Source organism: Filicampus tigris, chromosome 11 (assembly GCF_054856515.1).
Source record: "Filicampus tigris isolate MCC_2025a chromosome 11, RoL_Ftig_1.0, whole genome shotgun sequence".
NCBI lineage: Eukaryota > Metazoa > Chordata > Actinopteri > Syngnathiformes > Syngnathidae > Filicampus > Filicampus tigris.
In genome coordinates this window covers 5,306,388-5,331,853 of record NC_141227.1, presented here as the reverse complement: position 1 = coordinate 5,331,853, position 25,466 = coordinate 5,306,388, and the positions used below count along the sequence as shown (strand labels likewise).

Here is a 25,466-nt window from a genome sequence, read left to right as displayed (position 1 = left end):
TCTTAAAGCAGGCTCATAGCTCAGGTTTTGGGGGAGATTTCAAAACAATATAGGCAGCGACCCGAGAGACCAAGAGAGAAATGAAGGTGTAAAGAAGAGCATAGAGGAGTGTGTGTGGGAAGGGGGGCGGGGGAGGAATGTGGTGGAGGGGTGTATGTGGAGCTGATTTATCTCAGGGGCCCCCTGGTCATTTCCATATATTGAAATGCGCCCCCAGTTACTCAATTTCCCCGGAGCTGTCGTGCGTGCAGAGGAAGGCGCCCATGTGACCGTCATCGGTCTGATGCTCTGTTGTCTCTCCGCTCTTTTCACGTCCCTTACGACACACACGCACACACACACACACACACACACACACACGCACACACACCTCCGGGCGCTCTTATTTTGGAAGCCACAGCCAGCGCCACTGTGCACTGTTGAATTTATACATTACTGTAACGTGTTGATCTTCAGTGCAAAAGTGCTGAAGTGTTCAATGGGATGGTATAAATCCCACATGGAGTACGGATAATGTTAAAAACATCGTTTCGGATTTGCAATAACTACTTGCAAAATGTATGATGGTATTTTTTTTTTCTAACAAAGTTCCTGCGAGATCATGCATTGAAATCAACATACAAACAGGCGTCAGCGCCTACGCGGCTTTCCTTGCGCCGCACAATTGTAAAGTCTGATTTACGACGAGCGACGCACTTCCAATTTCCATATGCATGGAGACAGCCCAGCTCGTGCTTCATGCGTCCGAGCAGCTCTGTGGGCTCTGAGCAAAGCCCTGCGTGCACGCGCGTTTGTGTATACGTGTGGTGCAGAGTGCGTAAAGTGGCAGGCGATGAAGAGGGAGATTGGGAGAAGAGAAGAGAAGAATATTTGTTGCAAAACAGAAAAGGAGCGGGTACAGCGAGAGGTCGAGGTTGGCGTGCATTGGATTTGGGGAGCTGTGAAATGAGCGCCTCCTTTAACCTTGGGTACCAATTACGATTAGGGGTCCCTTAAACTTGTTGGCCCCGGGTTTTTAGTGTTTGGATTTGTACGGACTTGCAGTGATTTCAATGAAAGTGTAACGAAGCCAGTGTTCACTTGCATGAAAATATTAATAAGTGTAAAAAGTATTACATTTGTAAGCTAAAAATCAATATAATTGAAAGTCAACGCACTCGTTCATACAACACGTTTCTTAATCCACATTACTGGGGCGGTGGCTTGAATTAATAATACGCTCGACGGGAAAACTCAAATCTCTCAAACTGTACACGAGGGGAAAATAGGGCTGAAAAATAGAAGACCTCTATATTGATAAGAATAAATACGGAAGAAAATGTTTCCACCTCAAGAGTCAAATGAGCCAATTGGGAAAATGTTGAAATTTTGAATTCCACTCTTTTTTTTGATCCACTCTTGTGTTATCATGACAAAGTGGACCTGTAAATTGTTGTGCGCATCCAAATCCGCGGTCCTTCAAAAACAACAACAAAAACAGATTAACATTCTTATAGCCTTTCGTTTGTTTTGTTTGCTTGCCGAAGCAGCTCTGAATTTAGTACATCAGTTTATCACTTCTATTTATCCTCACTGATGCATTTATCATCTCTACTCGTGAATGCGTCTTATCATTAGAGACCGGTGAGTAAAATACACATTATTACAATAAACCGCAGTAACATGCACACTTTTTTGGTATTTTGTCCTCACATCCGGAGAAACCTGCTGCTACACGAGCACTTACACAAATGGACGCACGTGCACGCGCGCTTGTCGAACTGTCCTCTAACAAGCCATACGAGCAAGTTGCAACTTGCAAAATATTTCACTCACTGCATGGTCATGCATTTTTCCCCCTTGACGTTGAACCTCCTCCGCCACTCCTCCGGCGACTCGCTCTCTCTCTCTCCTTCTGTTTCTCTCTGTCTCTCGACCATCACCCCCAGCCCCCCTCCTCCTCATCCTCCTGGCCTGCCTCCCCACACCACCAGCATCACCACCACCCCCTCCGTATTAAGTGCGCGTCCTCTTCGGTCAGTGAGCGAATCTCCGGGCTCTCGCATAGAAACGCCACTCCAAGCTCCCTCCACCAACGCCGAGGTCGCTCGCTCCTTCGTCCCGTCTTCTCTTTCAGTTAGAGGAGCCACGTTGTCCCCCGTCTTCTCTCGTCCGTCTCTCTTGTCGCTTCCGAGCGAGAACCGCGTCTTTGTGTCTCCTCAGCGGATGGCCGCACCGGCTGCGCGCTGTACGCGTGCGACTTCGCCGATATAAAGCCTGTCGTCTTATATTACCAAACCCCCTTTTATTACAAGAGTATTTACAATCTCTTCCCCCTCCTCTTCTTCTTCACTCTTCCTCCTCCTTCTCCTATACACCACCCCCACTACCGACGAACCCTCCCCCGTTCCAGCTCGAACCTGAATCACATCTGAAAGTTATTATGGGCCAGCTCCGCACTTCTTGCTTGCCAAGGTCAGCAGCTTGGGTTTCACCCCGGACCGAGTCATAACAGACAGGGAAGCAAGGGCTCTTGGACACTTTAAGGGAAAAGTGCCCACGAAATGTATCCACTCACAAAGGTGTGCACAGCGTTCTTTGGAATAGTCTGAAGTGCACGAAAAGTGAGTGATGGACGTCACGTGACCGAGAAGCGAGATTACACCCATACAATATGTCAATTAAGTCAAATTCAAGGGGAAACTATTTTTTTCCATATTTGGGGTGATCATTGAGTCACTGCCGTTGTGAATATATGATGCTATACAGGCCTGAGTCCGGATGATAATGACAAGAAGTTAAATAATAATAATACAAAAATAAAGAGTGACATGTTAAAATTTGTCATAGTCATATACAATGTGTTTTTTTGGTAATGGTTTTCGTAAGTTAAAAAAAACACGTGGATTTGGATTTGGGGTCGCTTGCAGGGGCCAATATGCACACGCCTCAACTTAAGTTTCCCAAGTGCTTTGTGGCTGTGGCCACGCACACGACGCAAGTCCACGCGAGCCGCCCGGTATTTGTCTAAGTATGTGCAGGAGTATCATTCGCGCCCCACTCGGCGCTTGCCCTGTTTCACGTCCACGTCCCTTTCTCTCTCTGCATATTGCTTTCATTAGACATTCTCTCTCTCTCTCTCTCTCTCTCTCTCTCTCTCTCTCTCTCTCTCTCTCTCTCTCTCTCTCTCTCTCTCTCACTCTCTCTCTCTCTCTCTCCCCCTTCCTTCGAAGTGTGTCTTGTCCGGCCCCCCTGATCTCTGTGTCCATTGGCTTCCACCGGGTCTGCTTATCATGTGCGGCCCTCCCCCTCCTCTTCCTCCTCCTCCACCTCCTCTCTCCAATGATCGTCCATTGGTGTTGTTATTTCGCGTCCCATCCGTCCCTCCTCCCACTCCCACTCCCACTCGGGTGCCTCGGCCCTGCCCATGTTTTTGTATGTCGGGTGTCCGTCCACCGCCTGACGTTCAAGTTCGCCGGGAACGTCACGTCCGTGCACTTGAACCCCCAACCACGGGGGTGGGGGGGAGGGGTGGGGGGAGGGTTGGCGGTGGGGGGCGGAGGGGGGCTTTTGCCATTTTTTTTCCATCGCTCTCCCCTCTTTCCTCTCCTCTCTCTCCATCCTCATACACACACACACTCTCTCTCTTTTCTCCGCTCTTCTTTCTCAAAAAAGCCATGAAGGCGATCCCGCGATCCATCTTCGCCTCCGCGCCATCTTTGTATAATTTCTAATTAGTTTTTAATTTTTTTCCCCTTCAATTATTTTTGTTGTTGTTGAGTGTGGATGACGAAGACGCCGGATGAAGACATTCTTTTGCCCCTCCGGAGTCTCCAATGTGTAACCCCGGCTCTTCCCGATGTGATCCGCACTGAGCGCCGCCGCCAGCCACCATGTCTCGCCGCAAGCAAGGCAAACCTCAGCACTTAAGTAAACGGGATTTCTCGCGTAAGTACAAACCAGAAACGGGAAAATACATGTCCACGCACTGGTCTCGTTCACTTAAATGGGCAAACTGGTGGTATTGGAGGGTGGGGAGTCTGCGGAACATCAGCCGTGAGGACATCGGGATGGAACGCTCGGACCCGCGGTCAACTGGACTCGGCAGCGCGGTCACTAAAGTGCGACACGTTAGTTCGTAAACGAGACCAAAATAAGTTTGTTAGCCTTGTTGCAATAGGGCAACGGGGTCCAAAACAAGACATTTGGCGCTGACCGGCTCCTGCTCCGATGCCCCCACGATGGGTCCGGTCAGTGGAGGCGCACGCTCGGCTCATCTGAGCGGCTGCACAGCGCGCTCAAGCAGAGCTGGGGAGAAATACCCCTCGGAACATCACTTACTGTCTCGCGAGCAAGTTTCACCTTCCCTCTCTGTCTCCCTCCTTTTTTGGGGGATTATTTTCGAAAAACAGAAAAACTTGAAGTCGAAATTACTGGATCCAGTGGAACGCATCACCTCGTGTTTACATACTGCCTCCGTCAGAGCAACACCGCGCTCGGCGCAGACAGCACGCATCGATTTCCTTTACTCGATTTTAAAATCCTAACGCCTGTTATGTAAATGTATCGGTGTTCATCCTAGTTGAGTAACTTTCTCGCTGAATCACGCGCAAAAAAGAGTTTGTGCAGCCCGGAGTTGTAAGACAGCAACAGGAACTATGTCCCCTTATTTATTTATTTATTTATTTATATTTAATACTAAACTGAAATTGAGGTTATGCACAAATGTTAACATTTATAAGCAGTTGATGTAAGACCAACGTGTTCGCTACTTAGGGTTGTTGTAACATTAGATTTCAACATCGTTTTACAAAAAATGACACATTGCGCAACGTATTGATCACCTCCTGTAATTTGTCGTCTTTATTGCTCCTACATTGACACCATAGTCTATTATACGAAGGGGAAATTTGTTATTAAACTGCAGGGAGAATGGCCATGTGTCATGTTCAATTTCCTCGCGGTATTTCCACGGTTCACTAAATTGGAGTTAATAAAAAAAACCAAAAAACTATAACAACAACAACAACCACAAAAATATATTAGTATACTTACACATCAATGCTTGGTTATGTGTTGGTATGCTGATTGGCAGTCGCCCGAGCAGCTGTTCGTTTTAGACTATTTTGTAGGGGAACATGCTGGGTGACAGTGACCATGGCGAGAAACTGTCGCTAGGAGGCAGAGCACGATCAGAAAATCCAGCTCAGAGCTTGAACTTGATCACTTTCGCTGCTACTCCTCTACATACTCACTGCTTCTATGTGTGGACTATTGGGAGGGAAGGATGGTGTGTGCGCGTGCATTTGCGTGTGTACTTGTGTGTGTGCGTGCGCGCGTGCGCGCGTGCGTTTCTGTGGGGGGTTGAGTGGGCTGCTATGGGCAATATACATACACATTCAGTCACACACACACACACACACACATGCACAGAAACTATAACTCTAACACCATCAAACCCCCACATGCACTTTGAATTTACCGTCATTTTTCTTGAAGAGGAATTCAAATTTTGCATCAATTTTGTATATGTCATATGCAAACAGCGTGGGGAATTTAGTCACAATTTGAGCATGGCATATAGTTTAACCATAACTTTTCTCTATACAAATATAATCGTTATTTTCAATACATGTATACTGTATTCAGTACTTGTATTGTTTGTATATTTTATAGCATGAAACTTTTGAAACTGTCCAATTAATGCTTTTTTTTTTTTACATCATGGTCGGCCAGGGGACTACAGGTGAAAAATAGCCTTTTGGCTAATTCTGGCTTTTTTTTTAAACCATGATTTTTCATGTGTTTTGTGAAACTGCAGTGTCCCCTTTCAAATAAACTAATATAATCTAATATAATCCAATCTAATCTAATCTAATATAATCTAATCTAACCTAATCAAAACAAGACAAATAACAGAATGTACTACAGATTAAAACTTTAAAACCAAGATGTAATGTAGTCTCCACCAAGGCCATATTTTGGAGTGTCTATTAAGATAAAATGGAACTGATTGTAAGATCACTTACACAGCCACTCGTATGTTCTGTGTTTTTGCGCTGTCTTGCAACTCCAAATACTCATTTTTACCTTAAAATCATTGCCCCCCCCCCTTTGCTCCTTTGTCACACTGCTTTAAGCAACAAAATGTGTGCCCACCAATATACCAACTGTAACTGAAGCCTTTTAATGGAAGACTTTTTGGATAGCTTTTCTCAATATTTTGTCACTGTGATGCCCTCTTTCCCCTTTTTACTGCGGTGTGTAACAAGAGTCAGACTGTGCTGACCCGAAGTTCAATCAGCAGGGTGCAGGGGGTGGATGTAGGATGATGCTTGGGTGAAGGGGGTTGTGGTGGTGTTGCTGAATTTATCATGTTACCTCCATGTCCCAGTTTGCACGCAGATGTGTGCAGGGGTGCAGCGTTCAAATGAGAATTGTAAATGAGATGTAGTCCACATAACATAAAAAGGACACACATACACACACACACACACAGGCTTGCATTCCAACACACACTCTCCAACCCCTTCCCTTATATCAGACAAAATCTGTACCAATCACCCAGACGATGAAAATTAAAATCTATTTTTTGATCCTCTGTGGTTTTAAGTTCATTAAAATGTGAAATTGGGTGACTGAGTAAAGAAGGTCAACGAGCATTATCTGGCGAGCGCGGAGTCACACTCCTCACCTTCGACTGGAAGATCTTCTTTAAAAGCAGGGCACTGAATTACGCTTCTTGAATTCAGCGTTTGCTCTGTTCGCATGACTCTTCTCCGGCGCAGGAGCGTGTGCGTTTGACAAAAGCCTTCTTAAAAAGTAGTCCCAAGTTAATCCGACATCGGAAGGGTGATGTTGAATGGCGTTGAATGGCTCATTCTGAGGATGACTTCTTGCTTCACAAACGGCCAATATATCAAAAGTCTGCGATGTGCACTTTTTGTCCTGGGCCCTGTACGCACTGGGCATGTTTGTCAGTCTTCTGTTGGTTACTGGAGCACAACTTTTACAAACGAGGTTAGGAAAGTCAAAATGTTCTGTGAAAATATAACACAATATACTTTCCTCGTCTTTGTTTAAATTGGAATTTGATTTGAGTTTTGACGATAGTTAGTATTTATATCTATCATTACAAGGCAGACTGAGTCACATGGTTTTTGCCTTGTGTTGCATGCTAAGCACCTTTAAAGCGTATGTTTACAGTTGTTTTGTTTGACACAAATAACTGCAGCAAAATGAATCATGAGACTGTCTATATATGGCACTTGTTTTCATGACAGTAAGACCTATCGGCTAATTTCCTCCCTTTTACCCATTCTTCTTCATTCCTCCCGCTCTTATCTATTTCTTTTTCTTTGGCCTTTCCTCTTTATATCCAGCAGCCGATCCCCTTTCCACGGCAGTCGTCTCATCGGAGGAGTTGTCGGAACGCTGCTCGGAGCACTCGGAGGGGAGCGGCAGCCTGAGCGGGCACCGCCCGGGCTCAACCTTAGGCCGACTATCGCGACTGGGTCATGACCCCCACCACTCGGCGGAACAGGACTTGCTGACCTGCGGCCAGTGCCAGGCCACGTTCCCCTTGGCGGACATCCTGCTCTTCATCGAGCACAAGAGGAAGCGATGCCACGGCCCCCCCTGTCTGACTGTGGGCCGAGGCCTGGACAAGCCCCCCTCCCCCTCCCCGGGCCTGGCCCTCACCCCGTCTCCCGCCTTGAGCTCTCTGCGCAGCCGAAGGCCCGTGGAAGTTGGCATCCAGGCCACGCTGGCGGATGACGACGATGAGCGATTCTCATCGCCTCGTGGAATCTGCCCCAAACAGGAGCTCCTACCAGGTAACTGCTTTCGAGCCCCCCCATCTCGCATTGTTTCCCTCTGGCTTTACACACAGAGCCTTCGGAATATGAAAACAAGCCTCTTGGAGGCAATGCGTTGCAGATTTTCTTTGAAGCAGATGTTTGTACACCCATAAGGGTGTGAATAAGGTGGTGCGTTTGCAATAAGAAGACACAATAAGGAACAGTCTTTGTTCAAAGCATGAATGGATTCCAGCTTGCATCTTTTGATATCCACATATCGTCCTTGTGTGGAGTTTGTTTGTCTTTGTGTGCGCGTTTTGTGTGGTATTATACGACACAAGTTATTACAGTCGGACGAGAAGCCTGCAAGTGCTCCGCATAAACTATACAGAGGCCAGTGTAGTCTAAGGCGACATGTTAAGACAAGCCTTGGACTTTTGCTTTTCAGAGATAAGGCTAGCCAGAAATGACAGTGAGGTTCTGTCTCCTGTTCTGACCAACGCCAAATTGACATGCTTGTTGGCGGCTGTAAAAAAATCGGATTCTCTTGGTCAGTTTATACAGGATGGTGTATGCATTTATGAGTGAGTGCCCGAGTATTTATGACTCGGACTTCAATTCCTAAGAGTAAGTGCAGCCTCTTCCTGAATTTGGGTGCGCAGAATGTGTGTTCTTTTTAATATGTGTGTGTGTGTGTGTGTGTGCCTGCTTCTCTCATGTGGCCTGAGCAGATGTGTCCGCTCGGTGTGGTTTCCCCTCTTTCATTGCCACATCTAGCCCGACTAAATGCAGCCCAGCTCTGCACCCTACGTTAGTACTTCAAACATCTTTCGTTGCAAAATGTGCTTCATAGGTAAAACATGAGATTTGTCCTCACTTGTATCTTCTGCCTCATCTTTTCCCTTGCGAAGCAATCAAATAGCAGGCATGCGTAGAGAGGGAAACGCCAGCATTAGTTAAGCTCTGAAAGGGAAAGTCATTTATATAAAGCATCTTAACACCACTAATTATTTGTTGCACTGCCATCTTTTCCTCCCCATGCATTTTAATTAGCAGTAGTTTTTAGTGGCCGCCTGTCTGTACCAAATTAGCCACTGCAGCAAGAGAAAGAGTAAAACGGGGATGTAGATGAAATAGAGCAGTGGAGAGACACAATAAAAAGACACACTTTATCATTTTGTTCCTTGAGTGCGTCTCAGGAATCCAAAGTGCTCCACTTTGTTTTCCATTTAGCTGTTTTTGTTTGTGTATTTGTGTGGAAATTAAGTAATTGTTGTGTCCGACCTCTGTCCTGCGTTGAATAATGTTTGGAGGAGGGAAATTATTGACAGACAAATGTGCATTTGACCTTTTTCTGCAGATGGACAAATATATGTCTGTGCAAGCGAGGGTGTGTCTTTTTTTTTTCCAGGCAAACCTGCTTGTCTAAGCAGTGACTATATTTCAACAACAACACGTACGCACGCACATACGCACACGCACACACACACACACACACACACACACAGTTACCAGCTCAACTGGGTTATTAGAGCGATTTACATCATAATGCAGGCGCCTGGTAGCTTCAATAGCGTTGTGTGTGGGAACGTCTTGGTATGAACAGCTGTACACTCAAACTGGTGGCGAAAACAGGATGGCTGTGCTGTATGCCTCGTCTGAGCTTGAACTACGGAAAGCTATAGAAAATACTTTGGATTTTTTTACACTCCAACTCTCAACCAGCTTTCTGCTCGGGGATAAAAAAAAAAAAGAACACATCTACTCTGATAATAAAAGCCACTATTCCCCTTCCTGCCCCGTTGCTTTCATCCTAATTGACCCCAAACTGTCATGGCAAAGTAAATATGTCAGAAAAAAAATCCTACCGGAGCTTCAGCCTTGATTACATCTGCCCAGCATTCCTAATGACAAACAACGAATAGAGCGGACACTTAGCGTGTTTCTTATTTATTAATGCTGACTTGTTGTGTTCAAGCGACATCTCTAATTATATATTTCATTTTTCCTTACAGTAAATCAAGCCAGTCAGACATTAGAAATGAACTCTGTTTTTCAGAAAACTCACACAGATGTAGCTTCTTTGTCGCTTCTTCTTCAAAATGAGTCCCTGTGGTCCGTTTTTAAAACTCAGCAGTCACATTACAGAATTTGGTAGGTGTTTAATCACTGTTACAAGTGCAGCATGATCCAAACATCATCTGTGAAATTTTATTGGCATTGCAATTGGAATAACAGCTTAACTCATGGAACTCCCACATCTTTTCCGATAAGGATTTTTTTTTTTTTCCATTTTTTTTTTTGCTATCTGGTTTTCGTGTACCGATGATGTGATGACTCTGGAGCCGCTTGTTGTGAAATGTGTATCTGTGGTCAGAGTGCGACAATGATGCTCCAGCTGCAACGCTCCAAAGAGCACAAAGCTCCGGACTCGTGCTTGGCCGCCGCTATTTGCATATCAAAGAGATCCGGCTGTGGAGAGGATGCATTACCTGTGTGTGTTTATGTGTGTGCGTGCGTGAGAGGATTGTTGAAGCAAAACAGCGATGCAAAAAAAATAGCATACCTCCCCACCGCAAACGCACACACACACACACGCGCACACAATATGCGCTCGCTCTTGCCCATTTATTCTATTAATCCCTGACTGAGATGAAAATTGTGATATAATCCCTGAGGCAGTTCATTCAAAAAAAAAAAAAAAAAAGCATTGCTAATGTCTCAAAGGAGAGGGCTTTGCATGCGTGCGTGTGTCAGTGACCACATCTCTCACCTCATCTCTGCATGGTTCTGATGGATTTAAACAGTTTTGGTTTGTGATGTACAGTTTTGTTTTCGAATTTTGTCCATTTTGAATTCAACGGCCCCCTCCTCTTTGCCAGCTCAGTTCTGTGCTTTAATGAGCTGAAATGGAGCCAGAAGAAACAACTGTTCATCCTATTGACCAATGATGTTATCGGCTGATAAACTGTGCTACCCTATCAATATTAGCTCATTAGCGCAGCCATTATTCCTACTTGCCCGGATGAACCCTAAAATGTATTGAGACCCACTTCAAACTATTTATGAAAGCCATTAGCCTGCTACTGCTGATATTCCCATTTGAAGGCTGGTAACATGATGATTGTTGTATATGATTTATTGTTTAGTAATTATCTCATCATCGCTGCTAATGCAACTTACCTCAATACATATTAGTTAATCTCCAAGGTCCATTTATTTTCTTGCACGGTGTCAGATCCCATTCTCAGCCTCATTCCTCTCTTTCTTTCTCTTCCTCTCTTTTGCTCTGTCCTGAGTTTTTTTTTTTTTTTTTTTTTTTTTAATTTTCAACCAATTCATTTTCTCTTTTCACTCATGCATTTGTCTCCCTTCCTTGCAACATTGAACAGTTAATACAAATCCAACAGTGCAGATTGTAACTGTAACCACTTTGGATGTGTTTAGTGTGTGTCTCTCACGCTACAGTGAGCCTACAAAGAGATTTCACACACAGACTGCCATCACTAATCTATTGATAGCCCCTCTTTCGTCCTTTTCCAACACACAATTTATTAGTGGACTCAAGTGCAGCCTTTTTGAACTTCGCTTCTTGGGTTTGGAATGCGCTTATGAAATGTAAATATCCCTCTGGAGGCACAGAATATCAGCAGTGGGATAATACAGCTAACCTGATTGACAGCACAGCAAATAATCTGCTGGTGGTGACAACAAATTGTATCGCGCTTAATATTTAGTGATTATTTCCAATCTTGTCATTTTACAAATGTGTTGATTAGGGATGGAAATTGTGTTTTAACTTATCAGAGAATGTATTGCTATATTATGCCAGTTATTCAGAGATTATGTGGCAATCGAAATAAGAAAAGCCACCTCAAAGCAAACACTTGTTAAAACATATCCCGCATTCAAATGTCAAAGGAATTGAATAAAAAAATGTCAAAACATACTTTTTATTTCATGATACTTGAAAAAATGATTTCAATTAGGTATGTTACTCAATAACCCGACAAAAATGATTGTTAATTAAACTGATTTAACAGTGGAAATGTACATCGTTTCAAAGTCATCATGACTTAATGTTGTCGTTTTTAAATGTTTAAGCAGACGTACGCTTCAGAACATGCAGAAGATGCCAGGTAGACACGAGTCTCATATTTATGCACCCCTAAGCTGTTAATGACAGACAGATGCAGTACATACAGTACTTTTTTTTTATTCCTTATGGTAAATGAAATGGAGATACGAAAGTAAAATAGAATTTACACAAATCTCATGTCAGCAGAATGTCTTTGTCTTTATATTTTCCACCAAATTCAGCAGAATTCATAAATCTGGTAAATCTAGCGACCTGACTTTGGCTTGCACGTCTCGATCTGAATTGGCGCAATGAAATTAAACCTCTTTTAAAAATGGTGTTAAATACAGTGCAGTGTGTGTTTGCAATTACAAGAAAATACTTGCTGAAATGGGCAAAAGTGTTAAAAGGAGAAACCACCTAATTCTTGTGATGTGATGAGCTGGCCCATTTGTACGTCTTGCAACGTTTAGTTTATTACTCCTGATACTGAGTTTTTGTCCAGTGAAGCATTTTTTGACCATCATGTAAAGCAACATTTTGATGGATTGGCATAAAACCAAATAAAAACAAATGATCTAAAATACAACTCGTCATTCCATTGAATGTAGTTGTTGTAATTAGTGGGAACACTGCACTTGTTTCCCTTCGACCAGCCGACCCCATCTTGGGCTAATGGGAGACAATCACACCCGAAATATGTTACTTATGCCTATTACTGCGTAATTTTGTTTTGATCGCTGCCATTACAGAAAATCTGACTTCACATAAAAGGGATGATGGAAATGGAAGCCAGGTATTGCGAGACTGTTGCCGCATATTATGCAGAGCGGGAATCACTTGTAGTCAAAAACACATATTTTACACGGAACTGCTGATACTGTCTCTGCTGTATTTTTCTTGGAAATTGTTGATTTTTCTTCCGTTATCTCTTTATTCATCCTTGTCCACTTTCCTCTTTAAAGACATTTTTGGATTACTACATTTTTACGAGCTTGTTGGCTTACTTTTTTGACTAGCATATCACAAGACCAAGATGAGCAGTTTGACACGTGTACAGACTAGGCACAGGTGAAAGCACTTGAATTTCAAAACCAAACTTCTTTCAGACTCTTACGATCAATAAAACGCTTTTTTGCTCAGGGTCTCTCAGTGGACCGTTACCAAATGCCGCACGGACTAGTACCGCTGCCCAGTGCCTGGCTATGATATCAGTATTAGTCTCCATAGTGTACCAATTTAAGATTTTGCAGCCGTGTTTGCTACATCAGTCGGCTGCTTGCTCAAGAAAAGGTGCAGCTTTTGTTGATGAAGTAAATGCAAGAATCACAAACAGACAACAGCAACATTAAAGGCTTCATTGTAATGACTGAAAGGCATCACATTGCCCACATTCTTTGATTGACAGCTCACCCCTGAGAGGACGTGCCATAGATGGAGACTGCTTGGTAGAACACACCTGTGCTCCCCAAAACTGAAAAACAACACAATTCAACAATTTCCTTATTTGTAGTATTTAGAGCGGCGTCTCTGACATGTGCGACTACTCTAGTGCAGTACTCCACACACTCACTGATGGTGGAGGATTGTTTATTGATCTGATTCTTATGTGTTTATCTAAGCCATTCAGTGTCCACGCTACATTTACTCCTTCATAGCATGAGGGAAAAGCTTCTGCTTTTGGCTCACTTGCTGCTCACTGGGTGTGTTTATTCTTGTCCGTTTGCTCGCGCACACACACGCACGCACGCACACCATTCAGACTGCGCAGGGGTTGTACATGTTACTCTCTTATTATGTTGAAGGGTTCATAAACCTTTTTATACGCTGCAAAGTTTATTTATATATGCCACCGGATTACAGAGCCCTTGTCAACACATGCACACACGCGCACATATAGTATTTATCAACGGCTCTTTTCGTGTGGTTATTAAGACCTTTACTGACTGTCTACAAACAGTACAAATGTCTGCGTTTCGCGCAGCCGGTGTAGGTTCGATTCTCGGCCAGTGTCCCAAAAAAACAGTCACCGGAGCTCTCCAGTGCTGGTCCCGAGCCTGGAAAGTGTGTGTGGGACTTGGCAAAATTGATGCAGGGGATTCATTGGTAGTTTGTGTGTGCATATGTGAGTGTATGTGAGACACACACGTCACAAGATGCTTACATCTTCCAGCGGTGTGTGAGTGGGTATAATCTTTTATGTTGGCATTGTGAGTGTGTCTGTTTGTCTCACTCTCTCCCACCACCTTCTCTACTTGACATCATTCAAGTCGGTCAATGAAAAGGGTGTTGATTGCCATACGAAAAAGGAGGCATTCCTCAAGCAGGATAACACATGTAATTCGTACAATGCACGGATGTTATGAGACGTCTTTTAACTAGCGCAGCACACTGAATGACACTCAAGAGCTGCAGATGGTGATACTTCATAGCAAATGCTGAGAATTCAAAATGAAGAGGTCCAGTTCTGGTACATTTCTTCCAGTTGAGGCCTGGAACATCAGAGTGCAGAGGATGCATAACAACTCAGCCACCAACATTTGTCACAGCAAGAAGTTATTTGTCTACACGTCAAATGAAACAAAAATAGAGCAATCCATTATCTATAACCACTTGTTCTCATTAGTTGATTTTGGGTGAGAGGCGAGATATGCCCTGGACTGATCATCAGCCAACTGCTAAGCATATCTTGACCCAAGCATGGTAAGAACATGCTGCTGGCCCAAGATTTGAACCGGGAACATCTCAAATGTGGGGAAAAAGTGCTAACCACTCGCCAGCAGATTGCCCCAAAGCAAGAATTTATGATTAGTGGTATGTGTTAATATGACAGTATTACATTTATAAATATTTCCACTGCGTAGAAATGTTTATAAAATAATTTTTCAAATTAAAGATTTTTTTTTTTAGACATTTACGTAAGTGTTAAATACAGTGGCCACCTTAAAGTGCCTTGGAAGGGAAAAGGGTACATTAAAAATGCTGCCAGGAAGGTATGCAGATGAAAAGTTGTTCATGCAAAATTGCAAAAACAATCAAATAATAGGTCAGCATATAAAGGCTTCTGAGTTTTGATCTGCAACGCGTTCCACTTACTGACCACCTCTGCTTTACAGTACTGAATTTGCAATTATGTCCCCAACATTCAAAAACCTGTTTGACATTCTCTAAAGGAAAGCTCTAATTACTTACTTGAATTATAACCTTGTTGTGCAAAAATAATACTATTATTCTTAGTCATACCTATACTGTACAAATGAATTAAGCATGAACAAATACATTATTTGCAATTTGATAGTTGGTTAGTTCCGACACAAGGAAAAAAAATATACCAAGTTCATAATTCATTTGTAATAATCTGTTTGTTAATATTAATACAATATAGAAAGCATTATGAGAAATGTAGCAGAATGGTTCCTTATCCTATTTGCAGTTCAAAACTTTTTGATACATTTTCATAATATATAAAACAAACAACCACACAAACAACATGGGCACATTGTCGGAAAAATTGGCAAAGAACAGTCATAGGAATGTTGGAAAAAAAATAAAATAAAAACACTCAACACATAAACATCTATGCATAAGGGACCCCCCAAACACACACGTACACAAACCGCCACCAGCAGCAACGCTGACTTTTCCAGATAATTTGTGGACGCTCATTTGAATTTTAAGCGCTACTTTAATCTTCAAAGCTCAAATAGCTTTATGAATATGCATGCAGTGGGCAGACTTTAGTTCATTACCTAGTTGTAAATTCTAATGACCATTAGTTCCTCGCAGTAATTGCCAATTGTTTTGCATTTTTGATTGGCCTATTACCATGCACATTCGTGGTGCACATCCGCCACGGTTGTCAGAGCCCGCATGTCAGGGGGTGTTTTCATGCTTGTGTTTGTGCCTTGTGTGTGCGTTTTCACATTTGTGCCCTGGGTAATTGTGTGTGCGTGTGGATGAGAGATGGGTGTTTTTTGTTGTTGTTGTTGTTTTGATTTTTGGCTAATATAAATGAAAGTTACATTATTCTTAATTGTGAAGATTTAGAGCCTAGCCTAGATAGTGGACATATTTCATTTACATGATGTGTCGCCTGTTTCCTCATTACAGTGCTTGTCCTATACACGCACGCACACACACGTATATACACAAAATATAGTCAACAAACCATCTGGCTAGGTCCTATATGGGTCAGCTGACATGGTAAAATGATTTCTCAATGCCCATCTCTCTCTCTCTCTCTCTCTCTCTCTCTCTCCCTCTCTCGCTCTCATATATATATATATATATATATATATTCATTTTGAGTCTCAACTCTCTTTTTTCTATTTTTCAAGGAAAAAAAATTGAGTTCTCCTTTGCTCCTCCTCAACAACTTATTTAGAATCAATTTGTCCAAAGGAGGTTGACTTTGTACTTTTCCCTCACTACAAACAAAAGTAAAGAAGTTGTTAATGAGAACAGGTCAAATAAAAGTAAATAATGGCTTACTGTGTTGTGCATGAACATTAAATAATGCTCATAAGCACTTAGCTGTATGTATGTATGGCAACACAGAGCATGGGTGCACTCCTCTTTGATGAAAAATGCTTTTTGGAAAAAGCTCTTTGTGAGGAAAGACTAAGCACAAAAGTCAATAAAGCACATTGATTGTCATTGAATAATGAGGATGCAAAATTCAGAAGATGCGTACCGGGATCAACAACGAGTGCACGAGCACTAATCTTGAGATTTTCTTCGCCTATTCCCTTTGTTGCTTCTTTTTAAAAATCGGTTATTTACCCCTACTTTGCACTTACACACATTCTCCTCTTCCGTCCTCCTCCCAGTTTGTGTGCAAATGCTGTGAGGGGAAATATGTGAAACTACATCCCGATGAAAAGGAATTCTTAATTGCTCAGAAATGAGCAACGTGATGGACGAAGTGTTTGTATGTGTGTTTTGAGGGGTGGTCTCCATAGGGACTCAAGAGGCCTGTTTCCTGAGGTGTCTCTTCACACATAGGCACACACGCTGGCACACACAAGCACTCCGCACATACAGTATATACCTCTGGCTGCTGTTACTCACTTCAAACTTGTTAATATTCAGTTGGGAAACTGTATCCAGAGTACAGCTAAATTATTTAGTGAATGAACTTTTTTAGGTAGTCAGATGAACTGATGGGCAATTTTCTCGTGTGTGTGTGTGCGTGTGTGTATGCCCGGTGCTTGGTCTTAGGCCAAGAGCATGCATAATTGATCTTGTGCCCGCTATCATTTTCTTGATGTAATTGCCCTGTAAGATATGATGAAATCTAATGGATAATTTATCCGCCCAAAATGGAATGGCTAAAATGTACTTTTTAGCCGTTTTTCTCTCTTTTCCCCTCGAGGGTGTTCTTGCACGCATGTGTGTTTTGTGTACATGTGCACACTTCAGCTGTGTGTGGTCAAAATGGGAGAAGACGCTCGTGCTGAAGGAGTTGCCAGTGTAAAAAGGCATGGATTTGTATTTTTATTGTTATGGTCTGTGTTTTGAGTTTTGTTTTTGAATTTAGTTTCATGCTTTTCCTTGTGTCCCTTTGTCTATCGTTAAGTTATTGAGTCCACCTGTGCTTGTCATCCCAGTCCCTTGTGTTAACCAACCGGCTTCCTCCTACCCTCTGTGTCTTGTCCAGGTGTTCCTCGTTGTATTGTTAACTTGTCTGTATTTAGTTGCCAGCTTTCTTTCAGCCCTTGTTGGTTCATCTGTTCTATCCTGTCTTCGTAAGTTTTGTCAAAGTCCAGTCCAGTAATAATCATAATCATAATCATAGTGCTAGTGTTTAGTTTGTTTTGTTCCTCGTTGTTTTTTGGAGACTTCAACATTTATTTAGTTTATTATTCCAGCATCTTGTTTGTTTTAAATTAAATACCGGTACCTAATCTTGCACACAATTCTGCCTCCCGCGTTTGGTTCCTCCTCCACGAAAACCTACCATTTATATACTTAAATAAATGGGAGTATGGAATTGAGTAAAATCAAAGCAATGTGAAGTAGTGACGTTCTTTTGATTGTGTTTATTAGATGTTCCAAAACTCAGCTGTTTTTTAAAAAATTTTTATTTATCTTTTTTTTATACTTTTGCCAATTATAAAGCTTCTTTAGCTTTTTTTAGAAGCTTCTTATTTTCAGCTTCTAAAGCAGAGTGTTAAGAATATCTTTGTGTTTTACAACAATTTAAAAACCTTCAACATTGTTAGCCACACACACATAAAAAAACATACATATACTGCTTACCATGTATTTCTTGTTAAATAATAAAATGAGATCTCCCTTGAACTGTTGTCCTACAACAAATATCCTTGGAAGGACACAACTATCTGTGCGCACGTGTGTGCATTGATAAGAAAAGACATTTTCCATACAGTGTATGCTTTGTGAACCTTTCATTTTTCCCCCAATGTTCATTCTTTTGGCCTACAAATCCATCTTTGTAAAAATTTTCCACAGTATGTTTTAGTCTGGACTGTTGTACTGAAGTTAATGCACATAGTTGTAATCTTTTTTTGTCTTTTATTGTCTTGTGGCCTTTGTCTAATTCATGATTAATTTCTGTTTGCTCTTTGTCTTACTGTAAAGTATATTCATAGACTGTCTGCTGACAGACAGACGGACAATGAAAGCCGCATGCGCACGCACACACACGCATATGCACGCACATACTGTTTATCTTTGGTGCACAAAGGAAATACCGGCCCCAATCCACAAAGTTAGGTGATGAGAGAAATTGGGGAATGGAACTGTGAAAGGTTGAAAGAGATGGACTGAGAGATGAGGAAGAGAGGGCATAGGGGTGGAGTGCCTTGAGGGGCTTGGGCGCAGGGGTAGGATATGGATAGCGATGGGATAGGGGACATGAGGGTAAGAGAGAAGGGGGGAGGGTAAAGTGAGGAGGGAAGGCTGAGCCTGACAGTGACTGTCCATTAACAGATGAACTTGGCCAACATCCAATTCTTTGATTAGACTGGTATTGTATGGTTGTGAGTGCGGCCGTGTGTGTTTGCGTGCATTTAGCCCCCCTCATCTCACAGTGTTACATACATTTGCTCTGGCTCTGCTTGTCATTAACTCCCTTTTTCCTCCTCATCATATGCTCACATAGATGCACAGGGTGATTAATGTTGGCTTGAAGAGCAATGCTTTTGTTGTAAAAGTTAAAATAGTAACTTTTTTTTTAGCATACGTACTGTACTGCAAAAACTTTGACTTAGAATGCCTACGTTATTAACAATGATATTGATATATGGGTGACCTGATCACATGGCATCCATCCACCAGGAAGGGAAATTAGCTGAAAATATGGAATCAGTCTCCTGTGCACAGCCACATAACAACTTCCACGGTTCTGGGAACGCCTAAAATATGTTGGATGTTGGACGTACGGGGTACGGGGACAGCCTAATTCAAAATGTCTGTTCTAGTTCAAAGGTGTTTGCTGGGGTAGAAATCACCTGCGTGGGATAGTCTAGTTCCTCACAAATTTAATTATGCCTTTATGGACCTTGCATTCAGCACTGGGGTACAGTCATGCTAAACTCATCCTACAACTGATAAAGGGCTTCTCAAAACTGCTCTCACAAAGTCAGAAGAGTTAATTGTCCAAAGAATGTTGGTAATGTGGACATGAAAATGGAACTAAAATGTGAAGTCTTGATTAATTATCTAAATGATTATGCCCATATAATGTACAAAGATTTGAGGCGTTAAAAGGAACTATAGACGTCTGTAGTCCAGGATGTTCATCTTACTTTGGTTTAACCATTAGTAAATTATGCATTATGTCCTAATTTTTAGGGATGCCCTGTTTAGTTAGATATACCAGATCACGTATAGGAATATTCCTCAATATTACATCATATTGTTGAATTGTTTGGCGCAAAATGACTGTATTCCTCTGCACATCCATGCTGATGTGTATTAGAATTAGATAATACTATGTCTCATTTTCCTCCTCCAAATGGTTTGCGTTAGAAATGTACAGTGTATAGGAACTGATCCCGAACAGGAATAGCGAGTTTTCACAAGTCAGCAGGGATAGACTTCATCTTAACCGAACCCTAATGAGGACATGCACTATAGAAAATTGATTAATGGATGCATAAGCTTGATATTGTTTGAGTTAATGTGGTGCCATAGACAACGCAGGTGGTAAATGGAGTTGAGTTGCATTATGGGCCTTTGTAGCATGTAACATGGACCGCAAACTGGACATGTTGACACCTACTGCTGTATATGTTGAAATAAAAATGTACCTACAGAGGAGATTCACTTAGTAATTTTATATAGTTGTACACTACGCGCAGGTGTTTGTATGTTCACTCCCGTCAATCTAATTTCATTGTGATGATTAATGGACAAACAATGCATCCTAATATCCAGAGCCGGCCCTTTTACTATAAATTTGCGGTCCGTTTAGCACCTTCCACTGACAGCTGGGGTACCATTCCGCCGTCCGTTTATCCGCCATTTTGTCCGGCCGGATCAAATAGTAATCACCTATAGGCTGGTCCGTCTATCATTTTAAACAGGCTTCCGTTAGTGTTTCCGACTTCCAACTTCAACAAACTAAAAAAATAAAATAACACTAGTAGTAGTAAAATTTAAACTTTAATTGCTGGGCGATTTTTGAAACGAAAGACAGCCTCAATGCGGGCGGGCTTAATGTGTCTCCTTTTAGCACTTTCCAGGACCCTGTAACTCATGAGGCGTTTAAGATAGCAACGTAATTCCAAGGGATTCTGAAAGCAGAGATGTGGAGCTTTCTGTTGATACCACATACATTACGGTAGCTGACATTTTTTTTTTCCGTGCGGGGGCAGGGAAAGCCGTGCGTCATAGTGGAAAGTGAGGAAGATGACATGTTTTACATATCACCGTAACTCATGAACTGTTTGTGCTCGCAATATAATTCCAACGGATTCTGAAAGCAGAGAAACGGAGCTTTGCATCGATACCACCTAGGGGGGCGGGAGAAAACACGCAATTACATAGACGGGGAAAAAAATGGGCTTCCGACAATGCTTAGTCAGATTTTTTCCCGTCAATTGTTTACCACCTACAAAATGGGTGTCCATCATAGGCGGATAGGCGGACCGGTCTCAAACATAGGCGGTATTACCCAGCTCTGCTAATATCAACTCTTCCTCCTAAATGTCACTAATGCTCCAATATTTGGATATAAATAACATTCAGGATGATTCAGTGCATAATACAATTTATTTTTAATCAAGAACTCTTGTACAATGTCAACACAATTGTGGTTTACTGTCAGGCACAGGTTTGATACAGTTCTTGTATTGGGTATAATTTAATGATGGGAGTGAACCTAATCTTGTGACATGGGCAAAAACTGCGCCTAATTCAGATTTAATTCTTATATCTAAAAATGTCAACACAGGTCAGCAACAACACATTAGTCAACAATACTGAATACAACCCCCCCCACACACACACACACAAAACACAACTATTGAATGTAAATGATTTAATTGACTTAAGCTTCTGCCCTTTTGAACGAGCATATCCCCTCATTTCAGGACAGTTTTTTTTTTTGCATTGTTTGCGCAGACACGGATGTGTATGCATCTCTAATGGGTGTTGGTGTTTGATGACGTCAGGCTTGCATTTGATTCTGCCGCATTCCAATTCGAGGATATCTGATTCCATGTGAATTATCTTTACGCTGTCAGGTTGTAAATATTATCAACGTGCAGCAAAAAAATCTGAATGTGTCTCTTGAACATCGTATCGAAATCCATTCTTCATATAACATAGAGGAATTCACGTTGATGTTTTTCAAATCTGTACTCGACTGCATGTCTTCCAAATTCCGTCTCTGCTGTCAAATTGTTTGTTAGGATGAGGGGTTGTAAGACAAAGACTTTTGTTGTTATCCACAAAACAGTCAGTCCTTCTTGTCACTTTGTCCTTGTTTGTACTAATTGTAGTTAATGGCCACTGCCAATTTTGCATCAGGGAAGTCATTTACACACACATGCACAAACAGAGATGCAGTGTGGTGCAACTTACTTTCTCTACCTCTGGCTATACCTCACCTCGACCCCCCTACCTTGTGGCTATTTGTGGCATCGTTGGCTGCATTTGAAATTAGAGCGTCTTGGCTTGAAGCTACCGTATCAGCTAGCTTCTTTCGTCACTGCTCTCTAATCTTGTGTAAACACAGAAATCAGCTTCCAGCTTACTTTGGCAGATGATGGCCAGCAATGATGTCCCACTGCGATACAGCCCTCTAAAGCCTGGATTTAAAGTTTAGAGATGCTTCACATTTTGGGGAGGTACGTTTATGTAGGAGGAAGAGGGTTGCCTATCGTCTCTTTATCGTATTTACTGTATACTTAGAGAAGGAAATATATGGCAAGATGTATCCAAAACACAGAAAAACAAGCTTTGAGAGGATTTTTTTTTTAACTGTATGGGGTTAAAAGACAAATCAATTTGTTCTATTAGTAGAAGGGTGGTTGATTTAAAGCATCTATTCTTCTAGAAATTCACATGATTAAGAGGAAAAGTGCAGGAGGCAGACAAAAGAGAGACAAAGATAAAGTGGAATGGAAAGAAAGCAAAAATGTCTTCACCCTGTTGAAAGAGACATGTTTGTGACATGACCCATGTCCAGACCCAGGGACGTCTGTCTTCTAAGATACATTTTTATGTTTGCCTGCGTGTGCGTGTGAGTGTGTGTGTTCATGAGATTCTGAGGATGTTTCTGTGTCTTGCGAATGATCTATGGTTTGTGTTTACCAGGCCATATTTTGTCCGGGCTTTCCATCACTGGTGTATGAATGATAAATTACGGATGTCCATCGGATTCACAGAAGCACCTGTGGTCCTTTTTTTTTTTCTTTGCCAAAATATTAAAATGTATTGTCTACTTTTCAAGATCAACAAACTATTCAAAACAACCTTTATATGAATTTTGAAATAGTTGTATCAGTCACTGTCAAAATAAATCTGAACTAAATGTATTATGAGCAGAAAATTATGAACACGGGTAAGCACTGTCTTACATATGTACAGTGTTTTTCATGTACAGTACTCTAGAATCCAAAATACCGGTATGTGGTGTCCATGTTGCTTTAAAGCACAGCATAAAAATCATACCCGATTGAATATATAGCAGACTCCTAGACCATTGTATTCATTATTTTCTGGGAATTATCCTTGTAAGAATTTTTACCCTCTTGCAATATTTTGTATCTATTTAATTTTACTTCATTCAAAAAAAAAAAAATGCTTTTTTTTCCAGAATGGGAACCAGTGTTAATGTTGTGGTCACACAATTCAAATGTCAAAGTACAAAACATATTTTCAATACCGGATTCATTACATTTACTTTGATATCTTTTGTTTTTATTTGTAAAATGCATTTGTGAGAATAGGCAACTGAACTAAAACAAAAAGGGTGAAATCAGTGTATTATAAAATAGTCATTCTAAATGCTGTGTTCATAAAGGGAAATGATTACAATAGCAACAGAATTAGAATCTTTATTCACGTCTACACTTTTACATTAATAAATCGCAATCACTGCTAATTGATAACCTTTTGAAGCTGACAATAAAACAATTCTCAAATGTCCCCCAACTGTCCATAAGTGAAATTAGACAAGTAGGAATCTAGCAGCTTTTTATTGCCATGCTGCAAGGTCCGTGTCTCTCTTTTGCCTCTGTCCTCACTTTAGCGTCTCTCTGGCTTCTTAATCCTTAACACTAATAAGACGCACGCCTGTGGTAACATTCAGGATCAATTTATCTTTCTGCTGCTTTTGTTAGTCGCTTATGAACTTTTAAGAGCTCATTGAAGACACTTCAGCTGCAGATTGTGGTTTGACTGGTGTAAATGGAGATGGCAGACGGTGAGTGAGATATTGTTTACTCTTTTGTAACACGTTGCTTTTTTCTCTTTCTTTCTTCCTTTCTTTCTTTCTTTCTTTCTTTCTTTCTTTCTTTCTTTCTTTCTTTCTTTCTTTCTTTCTTTCTGTTTTTTAATTTAGGTCAGTTGAAATGCACGCAAGTTTATCTTGACTGTTTGACAGCAGTGACAGTGTTGTTTGTTAGCGTTCTTTCTGAGCCACAAGTTGCCAATGTCAAAGACCATCTTTTGAATGTATCTGCATAAGCCCTGGCGCAAGGCAAAAACTCATCGTACCCGGTAGCTGTGTTTGGACTTTGATGACCTTTTGTTGTGACAATCTGTGTGAGGGTAAAGCAAAAGCAGGTTAGAACAGTGGAATTAGTGCGGTAATCAGCGTTTTAGGATTTTGAGAGTGGGACTAGAAAGCTCTTTGATCAGATAGAAGACACTTGGTGATCGTTCTCATCATTTTCCTGTTGTTTTAAAGAGTGTATAGCATTTGTAGCCTGCCCCTTTGCAGGTAGTACAAACACAACTCTTTTAGATGCCTGACATTATATACATGTGTGCAGTCTGATGACTGTCAAGGTCTCATAACACTTGCTGGGATGCTGTTTCACGGTCTTCTTGTTTTGTCTTCAGTTTTTTTTTTTTTTTTTTTTTGGCCTCACACCGGCTCTCCTAACCCCCCTTTTGCTGTGTTTGGTTTGTGTTTCCACAGCCCGCTTGTCTCAGTAACAGTAAATACCCTCGCTACCTGACACAGATCCACCTTTCTACTTGACCGGGCACATAGAGAGGGTCAGCTGTGTGTGTGTGTGTGTGTTTGTGAGTGTGTGTGTGTGTGTGTGAGCGAGCAGAAGTGTGAAGAAAAGTGTATTCCCCAGTGACCCTCTGCCCCCTGGTTTAAAGGACTGAGTGAACGCACCCTCTTACTCACTCTCCCCCAAGCAGGCTCCCATCTCTGACATAAAACAGGTTTAATCTTTGACACTGTGTCCAAACTGGCCTCTTTGCAGGTGAGGAGAGCCTCCTGGGGTGTGTATGTAACCGTTAGATTCACTCTGACCTAAATTTGGAGGACAATAGCCTGGAGGCTGTGTGTGTTTACGAGTGTGTGTCTCTCTTGTGCCACTGTGTGTTTGAGTGTTTCCGCTCTTTGGTTTCCCTCAACGCTTTTAGCCTCAATCTTTTCTTGAGAAATACAGCTATATTAGATATTTGCTTTTTATCTGGTCAACTGCAACCGCCGGTATGCCACATGACTGCTTATATCAATCGAGAAAAGCAATATGCCCTTGCTCTCAATTCTGTATTCCACCCACACTGAAAAACAACAAAATGAACGTTTTATAGCACCAATTTTAAAGTAACTGCTGCTTAAAATTGGACTGAATTAGAAAGGCCCGGACATTTACAAATCTAGTCTAACATCTAAGACACCTAATACTACTACACAGAACAAGCCATCAGACATGCTTCTTAAAGTGATTTTTCTGTATTGCAAAAACACGCTTTCCATCACATACAGTACTGTATGGCCTGAGCCAAACAACCTGGAATAAAATGAGTGCCTGGTTTGATATCACCGTTAAGTGAGTCAGCATGTGTTTGAGTCGCAGAGATGAAAACCCCCTTTAGGTTTCCGCATGTCAAATGTTTTTTAGTGGCCTATAAAAAGTTGCTACATCCCAGTTCCATAAATTCTGAGT

At 41.8% G+C, this 25,466-nt stretch overlaps 1 protein-coding gene across 2 annotated transcripts in view; it reads left to right on the top strand.

Annotated features, from left to right (window-relative positions):
• Positions 1-3,519: 3,519 nt before the first annotated feature.
• The window catches only part of bcl11aa (BCL11 transcription factor A a), a 45,881-nt gene continuing 23,934 nt past the window's right edge, over positions 3,520-25,466 (top strand). Inside the window, exons 1-2 of one of the 2 annotated variants that reach the window (XM_086045085.1) lie at positions 3,520-3,927; positions 7,365-7,814. In XM_086045085.1, coding sequence (XP_085901211.1) covers positions 3,873-3,927; positions 7,365-7,814 — 505 coding nt within the window. In that variant the 5' untranslated portion in view covers positions 3,520-3,872. Of the gene's footprint in view, positions 3,928-7,361; positions 7,815-25,466 lie in introns of both variants that reach the window. The other variant, XM_086045084.1, reaches the window with a different exon arrangement.